The sequence below is a fragment of the Manihot esculenta genome, chromosome 2, assembly GCF_001659605.2.
Source record: "Manihot esculenta cultivar AM560-2 chromosome 2, M.esculenta_v8, whole genome shotgun sequence".
Lineage (NCBI taxonomy): Eukaryota > Viridiplantae > Streptophyta > Magnoliopsida > Malpighiales > Euphorbiaceae > Manihot > Manihot esculenta.
The window spans coordinates 24,770,890-24,780,108 of NC_035162.2; the positions used below are offsets into that span (position 1 = coordinate 24,770,890).

The 9,219-nt window shown below is 35.9% G+C and overlaps 1 protein-coding gene across 2 annotated transcripts; it reads right to left on the reverse strand.

The window, feature by feature from the left end:
- Positions 1-569: 569 nt before the first annotated feature.
- Positions 570-8,295, reverse strand: LOC110609091 (protein argonaute 4). 2 transcript variants are annotated; one of them, XM_021748428.2, is made up of 21 exons: positions 7,883-8,295; positions 7,352-7,782; positions 7,113-7,249; positions 6,939-7,036; positions 6,754-6,851; positions 6,495-6,651; positions 6,289-6,405; positions 6,099-6,206; positions 5,923-5,985; positions 5,710-5,823; positions 5,403-5,568; positions 5,204-5,316; positions 4,931-5,068; positions 4,700-4,830; positions 4,500-4,565; positions 2,965-3,028; positions 2,758-2,869; positions 2,603-2,676; positions 1,383-1,477; positions 1,248-1,279; positions 570-1,024 (listed from the first exon to the last, which is right to left on the reverse strand). In XM_021748428.2, exons 1-21 carry the CDS (start codon positions 8,117-8,119, stop codon positions 849-851), a joined length of 2,727 nt encoding a protein of 908 aa, XP_021604120.1. In that variant the 5' UTR covers positions 8,120-8,295; the 3' UTR covers positions 570-848. The 2 variants fall into 2 exon arrangements, 1 of the variants encoding a protein (XP_021604120.1); XR_002486960.2 differs by lacking the exon at positions 2,965-3,028 and having other exon boundaries at positions 898-1,024.
- Between the last annotated feature and the right edge of the window lie 924 nt (positions 8,296-9,219).

Here is a 9,219-nt window from a genome sequence, read left to right on the forward strand (position 1 = left end):
AAATATATTGAATACTTTATATTTTATATTTTTCTTCCTTCAATTATAGAGAAAAATGACAACTATTATTATAATTATCAAAACTTAAGCTACAATTTATAAAATTAAATATATCGTACAAGAAATAAATAAATAAATAAAAATCAAAGATCTCATGCTACTTATTATAAAATTAAATGGTACAAGAAATAAAAAGAAAAAAAAAAATCAAAAGATCATCATACAATGGTGTCGACATGGTGTTGGATTTACATTAAGTTTGACTTACTCTTACAAACTGCAATGCAATTGATTTGTTTAAAGGATTAAAACTTATCAGCTAAACTTTTCTTAGGCTTGGCGTCACCAACTCCAATCAGTGGCCAATGTTGCCAATCTATCCATGCCAGGCACAAAGCCTTGCGAGTTGAATGATTAAATAATAAATTGGGGAGCAACCATCTTCCAGGCAAATTATATGATTACCTTCTCTTCCGTAATAAAGGCAATATATTCACCTTACCCAATTTCTAATCTCTACTTGTTCCTCTACTAACCACCAACCAAGAGATGCAAGCGACTCGGTAAAAGAACTGAAAGCAAACCATGTCCTACTTATAAACAAGTCTTCTTGTTAACCCTTACTTACAAGCAGCGCCAAAAGGTGAACCACGACGCAGTCAAAGTCAACAAAATAAAAAAGCCTAGTGCAGGCTAGTTCTGTCCGACAAACTATAAATATTAACTGGCCCTAGAGGTTCAGCTCCTCATCGAGAAAGGAGCATCAAACCCCCCCCCCCCCCCCCCAAAACCATGTACACAACGCATCTTCATATTTACTAGGGCAAGAAGATACCGGCTCAAATGCCTCAACAAAAGAACATAGAATTGCATACTTTCTCTTGCAATCTTGGCAGCTGAGGCACAGGAACAGCTCCAGCAGAGGTTACACCACCATGGCTCGAGGATGTCTCAGAAGTGTCTTCAAACTTCATGAATGTTCCCATCTGGGTTGCAGCCAGGTGTGCGTAGCATATTGGCGCAACTGAAAAAACATAGCCAGAGAAAATAGAGGACACCAAGTTCAATGAGCTAGCTTTAAGCACAGCAGGGGTTGCTGATATTACAACACCCTTTTTATCTAACAGGAGTTACTAAATAGATTATATGGAGCCAAAACCCAAGGGGCAGGTGAGGCACCGCAATAATCATCTTCTCAATGAAATATCCTACCAAAAATAATACCGGTATAGAAAGTCTACACATACCTACAGATATGGCAGTTGTGCTTCTTTGATACCTGAAAATTACGTGCACAAAGATCATTTAGAATAACCATGATCCTATCAATATCATAAAATGTGCATTTATCAAAGTTTTGGCAAAACTAAAGATTTACTCACACATATGATAGAGAATGCACTAGTTCCTGAAGATCATCTGCTGAAAACCCAACCTCATCTAATAAAACATGGTAATGTGTGGGCCTTGTAGTTCCCTGGAGCAGACATGATCAAGAAAAACAATCAACTTTTAACAGATACCAAAAAGAATATCAAGCAAAAAATAAATAAATTTTGTTAATTAATTCAATTAACAAGGTCACATCATGAGCACTCAAGAAAATAGTTCTCAAAGAAATATGTGGATACATCAACATCTTAAAATATTTACATCTTATCATTCAACACAGTAATTTCTGTCGCAAATTTTACAGCATTTATCCTCTTTCAGATTAGAAAATAATTTTGTGAACTTGGTTACATAAAAAAAAAATAAAAAATAAAAACAAAGAAAGGTTTCACAATATAAAGAAACAAGAAAATACAAGATGCATTACTGAAAATAATTATAATTACTTGCAAGGATTTGTTCGAGTATTCTGCAAAAAGTAAACTTCCATAACATAGTTGTCATCATTGGATGGACCACATTCATAAAAAAATCACAAACAAGAAGCCAATAAGTCTGATAAAAATATGAGGCAATTCTAGTTCCTACTCTTTTCCAAATATGAAAACTCATAGGATGCTTGCCTTCTAATTCTAGAGGATAGTTAAAATCCATGGCTAAGTGCTTAACTCCTAAACACAGAATAGCATAGGAACAAAGGGCGAAAGGGTATTACCGCATTTTTTAAAACATTACATAAAAATCTCACTCATCTTCACAAGCGTTTCATAAAAGTCCCTTGCACCATATCTCATTTATTAGTCAGGCAAAATTGATAAGTAAAAATATCAGTGTAAAAAATTAAAAATACGTGAGGAGAGATAGATGTTATTAGTATTTTATTTGGTACTTTCAATTTTTATATATATATATTTTTTATTTTTTACACTCTGACACTGCTACGAATCAACTCTGCTAGATAAATGAACAGAAAATGGCTTGATAGATTTTTATGTAACATTTTTAAAAGATTAGGGACTTTGTGGTAACAAATTTAAGATGGACTTAAGTGCAACTTCCAAAGTTGAGAGATGATGTATAAAAATTACCCTCCAGTAGTGGCATAGCAATTTAATTAAATGTATGCTAGGGAAGAACATGAAAGTTGCAATCAGACCACGTCAGCCAAAGCATTATTTTATAAAATATCAAACATTTTGTTGATACTCACAATCATTCCTGCATGTGCACAGAGATAGAAATCATAGTTCCTAGGATGACAGACTTTGTTGTCTATGACAGTACCTGCAAGCACACAAGTATTATCCTCATTCAGAATCTATGATAACATTTAGAAGTATGGGAACATGTCATTTAGAGGCTAACCAGGTGGAACATTTTCAGGAGCTCCTGGCTGGAAGAATTTTGTATGGTGATTTTTCTGGGCAACAATGACAACAAACTTGGGGTTCCATTTCTCATCAAGAAACTTGCATGCCTGGAACAAGTGAAATGGAGTTCTCCATTAACAAAATTTATTCAAAAATATACAGCTAGTAAGGCAACTTGTCATTTGAAGGCATCAATTCTAACCTCAATTATCTGATCCAGTTCAATATTTAATACTTGATTGAATTGAGATTCACTGACACCATCCCTATACAAAAGCATAGGGATCAAGACTGGATAAACTTGAAGTATGCACTCAACTAACATGAATAATGATACCAGAGCGGTAAGCAAAAACAAGTGAGAGATATTCCAAAAAAGCTTAAAAGGGACAACTGTTACATGAAGGAAAAAGTGCACGGTAGTAAGGAAATTACAGAAACATGGGACTATGGAACAAATAAAAAAATCAAGAAAATAAATCACACAAACCATTAAATTTTTGACAAATCAGAAAATTTTTGCTAAGAATGACCAAATCAAACAAACTGCATATTCATCCATAAAAGCTTAAAACTAATTGATGCAGCAGGACAAAAACCTACTGGCCTACATCATTACATACTCAAAACATAATTGTGTATAATAAGTGGTAACCATAGCTTGTAGTGTAACATCAACTACACCGAAAAACTTCCAGCCACAAAGAGGCACTACCATGGTATTAAACAAAGGCCATTATTTATAGTTTTTTTTACCCTCCCATTACCCTTACACCCGTTATTTAAAGGGCAGGAAAAATTTGTTCCAGTAATGGCTGTTATGACCGTTTTACAACAGTAACTACCATTATTTAAAATAAAAGTAATGGTAACAGTCCATTACCTTTTTTTTAAAGCCATAGACAAAATTCAAATTTCTTTTCTTAGATTGGAAGTTTTATACTGTTGTATCTCACATTTATCAAATTTCTATCAAAAGTTAACTACATTCTATAAATGTCTCACTTCTTTTCTCTTAATCTAAGATCATCAATTATCTTTCTAATTCTATGCATTTATATCTCATAAAATTTGAGTTATGTATCTTTGTTTTACTTATTTGTTAAATAAATAATATTAGATGTCAAGTTCTTTTTGTCAAATTTGGAGTACAAAGAATTATTTTTTACTATCCATGCCAACTATATTGTTATTTTTGCTATAAATTAATTGTTGTTAAAGATGCTTAGCAATGATGGATTTAATGTCTTTATTTGATGTACTAATGCTTATTATTTGATTGGGTATCTTAGTTATACTCATAACTTTAAATATCTTCTAATTTTAGGAGTTATACAAATTTTTTTATAAAAAATTGTGTAATGATAGGCGTTACCGTTACATTACGACCGGCCATTACAAGCCTATTTCTCTCGCCTGTGACTGCAACCACGACTGTAAACGTGGCCACAACTGCAATTTAAATCCATGGGCATTACAACACTCGGTCAACACCAAGATTCTCGTACAACGCATAGCTTAAATGATTACCCTTTCATTTAGCTAGTCCAAATATCAACATATATGTTTTCCAGATAACACGTGTTCTAATTAATTACTCTTTCATGTTTGTTTCACCCCAAGATTTTTCTGTTATTTTACATACCTTAACTGACAGAAAGAAGCATATATCTACCAGAAATGAAAACAAGGCATTGTACTGGCTCATTCATTGCCAAATGTAAAAGAAAACTATACCTGAATATGATGATCTGATCAGGTTTTCTTTTCCCTGAACTAGTATAGAAGTCCAACAGAAGCTCCCTGGAAAAGGTTGAAAAAAGAAAAACACATCAAAAAGGCATTCTACAAAAAGTTCAAGGTCAAAATTACAACTCTGACAATCTCTTGAGCATGGCATTCTATAATCAGAAAAAAGATTATAAGTTCCATTTCACCTAATCATTCCTTCATCATCGGTCTCAGATACCCTTTTAAACAGAGAGTCGATCATTTCAACCTTTGGAGACTGTGTACGGACAGATGCCCTGTAACGAGAAATCAATGGCCACTGCCTGGAACTGACCACCTACATGAGAAAGAATTTTACAGTAAGTCTAAAGCTTAATTTCTCAAAGCATTCCTTCAGTCTGAAGTATAAGCAGTGACTAACAATAACAATACAGTACCGCAGCAATCGATGGGACATCAGAATGCCCAGGAGAGCCATGTGACACATCCATCCCAAGGATAATTGTAGGAACCTTAGAAACCAAAGGGATAGAAGGTGTTTGCTCCACTGCTAACAAAGTATTTAACCCGCCAAGCTGCATAAATTCAAGAATATTGATAAATTTATAGGCAGGCCCTCAAAAATGTCCCAGAAAGAAAGCTTTACATACCAGAAGCGGGTTTGAAGAAAGCAAAGTTCCTAAAAGATCAAGAGAAAACACAAATATCACCTTTGCATTGATCTTCAAGAGAAGATTTGTAAGATACTGGTCATTGACCCTCTGCGGAGCCAAGCACTGATTGAAAATTCCAAACTCAGAAAGATTTTTCTTCTTCCAAGGACCTTGGAGATTGAAATGACTTTCGGTAAATAGAAGAAATGCCCAAAAGGATAGTCATATTGAAAATGGACAAGATCAAATCACTAACCATATATGTCAGAGTTTTTCCTCTCTGGGAGTAAGCACAAAAGAAACTTCGGTGCACCAGGGAGCTTAGACTGAATCTCCTCAAACATTTTCTCCACTCTTACTGTAGGTGGGGCTCGTCTAAGCTGGGGGCTCTCCTCAAATACATCGAAAGGAGGCTCTACGGACTAGAAAACACAACAAAAAGAAAAAAATTTAGTTGCTAGGTTATTCATGTTAACAATTAACACAAAATGGGCCAACTTAAAATTTTCATTATTTGCTAGGTTACACATGTTAATAAGTTAACACAAAATGGGGCAACTTACAATTCCTTTCATCTCCGCGCATCTTGTCAGATCTCGTACCAGGTTACGAACATCACAACGTGCTGAAAAGTTCACAACAGCCCATCTCTCTATCTTACATGGTTCCACAAGTCTCTGTAAAACAAATACATGCTAAAGTCAGAAAAGAAAGAAAATGCATGCTAAAATCAGAAAAGAAAGAAATCCATAGTCAAAAAGCAGAGGGAACAAAACCTTATTATTAAGGTTCCAGCGCCCATTTCGGGGAAAGAAATCCTCACCATTGCCCACTTTTAGCTGCCAAGGAGCAACCCAGAAGTCAATGGTAAACTTTATACCAGACTTCAAATTATAGAAACACAACTCATGGTTTAACTGACCAAAATGGCACAAACAAGTTAGACATATACCCTTGGTGCTGGCAAAACACGCCCATCAACTTGGGCAAAACTATTACTTATAGAAATCCCACATGATCTTAGCAGAGGTTCAGCATCATATTTGCTATTTTTCAGAGCCTGCAACAACAGTAATAATGACTATATATTTATAAAGGTCAAAAAATGATACAAGACAGAAAAATTCATGGAAAACACCAACATTTGATAATGTACTCATCCTTTCTTGTGGTTTTTGTCTTGATCTCTCCACCAAAGAAGCTCTTTGGTGCGTATTAAGTGCTTTTGTATAACGTTGCAGGGAAACCAAATCACAAAGCTAAAAGAAACCAATTAGCAAAAGAAACATTATCCACCATAACAGGAGTTAATGTACATGCAGACTGAAGAACACATTAAATGGCTCACTTCAATTGGAATATAAGTAGGACGCTTTGGCTTGCCAACGTTGATGCATGGCAAATCCGCAGAATACCTCAATTCTATACGGCGGTGATTAACAAAATATTCGTAAACAGTTAACTCAAGAGGTTCGCCATCCCCACTTTTTTGCTTTAGTTGAAAGCTACAAAAAGGAATACAACATAGCATGCAAGCAGTTCAAAGTAAAAGGCATTAAGAGCACAATATAGTATGCATTTTTTTTTCCAAAAAATAACGGCATTACGTTTGCTCGCTGCAAGGTTTCTCACTCAGACCAGTTATCCTGTACTCTTGATTGGACGGCCTAGCCTTGATCCTCAGATTTTTTAAAGTTCGTTTTGCCTGTCAAGAGAACAAGGAATCAAGTCCCCAAAAGTGAAAAAGAAAAACAAAATGACACTGACAGCAATATACACGACGTTCTCTTACCTTTGCCCAGTCAAGTTGAAAGGGGTCTCTCGCATTTTGGTTGGCAATTAGAAAGTCCACAACAGGACCAGGCTGAATTATCATGGTTGTAGATACATCTAAACAGAAAGGCAACAAACTCAAGAAAAATTTCTAAAATTTAAACGTCATAGCACAGTAGTTGAACATTGCTACCAATATTCAGAGACAAGCCGCCCTGAGTGGTTCTAAAACTTGAATGAAACCCTCTACAGCCGAGAACACCACCCCCAACATCTGCGAAATTCCTTGGATCATTATGAAAAAAGTTCTGGCGAACAAGGAGGCAGCCCCTGCAGTAATAGACAATTGAAAAACCGTCAAAAATCAGATGGATGGGGAAATTAAAAAGAGAGACAAAGGGAGGAAGGGAGAGAGAGAAATGTCGAAATTACTGTTTAGCTGCATGCTGACGCAATATAATATCCAGTACCCTAATCGCTTCTTGAGAGTTCTCCGACTCCTGTCCCCGAAGTGCATTTGCAATAGCTTGCATGGGTATTTTAGCAGCAAAACTGATCTCTACTTTGAATGTTTTAGACTGATATGGTCGTCGTAACCTCTTTCGATCACTCTGATTTGGACTGCCATGGTCTTCGGGGCTTGCATTTCCGTTGCTTCTGTTAGACGAGATGTCCTCAAGAACCACAGTAAACTCGAGCTTGTTGCGCGGAAGAGAACCAACAGTGAATAAGCTCTTCTCCCCATCATATGCAAATTGCTTTCCATCTAACTCAGAATCGTAAGTTTCCTGCACTCGATCAATAACCTTCCTTCCAATGCCTTTTCCATCAACAGGACGACCATCTTCATAAAAGAGAGCAACCTGTTTTCAACAAAATACCCAAAACTGAAGCTACAATTTACCACATACCGAAGCATGCATTAAAAAAAACTTAAAACTGAGGCAAAGAAATGCAATTTACACTGTAATGGAAGAAATAGCCCTCAACATTAGTCACATTCACTTTGAAGTGGTTAGTAACAAGTGGAATCTTCTGCCCTTTCGATCCAAGACCACGCCTAGCTATCGGAACCCTAACAGCCTTCTTCTTCACCGGCTCAGGCTCTACCCTGAGAGGAACAACATCCGGCGGAACAAGCGGTGGAGGAGGAGGCAAGTCCTGATGCGAACCATTTTTATCTGGCTCAAACGAGTCCATCACTTCTTAGAATTCAGAGTAGAAATAAGTCAGCGGTGGCGGCAGCAGTGGCGGAGAGGTCGTCGTCGCCGGCGAGAACCAGCTTGACCGGAATCTTTCTCTCTCTAATCTAACTCTCTGAGAGGCTTGTGAATAGATTTCTTCTGCTCACTGAATCTGCTTACGGTAGTATGAGAAAATGACGATGAGAGGATTAAATATCGTCAACCAAAATTTTATGACTTAGATCCAACGGCCATCAGGAGAAAAAGCCTAAGATCCTACTGTCGACATGAATCAATGAGGATTGATGGCTTGGATTACACAATACATTAAAAAAAAAAAAAAACCTTAAACCAACGGTTGAGATGAAAAGGCTCTTGTTCCGTTAAGGAGACAGGAGTTTTGAATACCCGTCCGCTTCTCACAGTTATTTATCCGGTGCATCGCAAATGAATGTATTATGCTATTTCCTATAATCATGACCGCCACTATGTTTTGATTTCTTAAAAGGTCCAATAAATGGATGGTTGCGAATAATTCAAGTGTGTTGTTCAGTCACCAAAGTGTACGGTTGGATGGCATTATCAGCAGTTATGTCATGCCTCGATTGTCTCGTACACTTCTACTTGGGATATTGTGATCCTGCACTCTTGTTCTCCACTTTCCTGAATTGACGATTTTGGGTCCTATCAAATTCCATGGGAAGTGCAAGGATGTCATCTGGTGAAGGGTATCTTCGTAAAAGGACAAGGACAGGGAAGGGAGATACAAGAAAGTAAAGTTATTTTATTAATTTTATGCAGACAGATATCAACTACTTTTAAGATGTTATTGTAAGTTATCATACTATTATCATCGGTTATCTATTTTATAAAATTACTATTATTTTTAATTTTAATATTATTTTAAATACCAACACAAATTAATATGATTATTTATCATATTAGCCGTATTTTATACTAATTTTAAAATTTAATATGTGCTTTCTCGCTTTATTTGTAATATCCTTCAGTACAAAACTTAGGGTCTTAGACTTAAATGTAAAGAGAGAGTCTCTTAGTCTGAAATAATAAGACCTTCTTTATTTATATATATATTTTATATAATAATATGAATCT

Coding starts and splice junctions, on each gene's coding strand:
- LOC110609091 (XM_021748428.2), bottom strand. CDS start 8,119: ATGGACTCGTTTGAGCCAGATAAAAATGGTTCGCATCAGGACTTGCCT. Junction 6,207..6,288: donor GGATGAGTACATTATCAAAT/GTTGGTGTTTTC, acceptor CTGTTGTTGCAG/GCTCTGAAAAATAGCAAATA. Junction 5,069..5,203: donor TCTTGAAGATCAATGCAAAG/GTGATATTTGTG, acceptor GAATTTATGCAG/CTTGGCGGGTTAAATACTTT.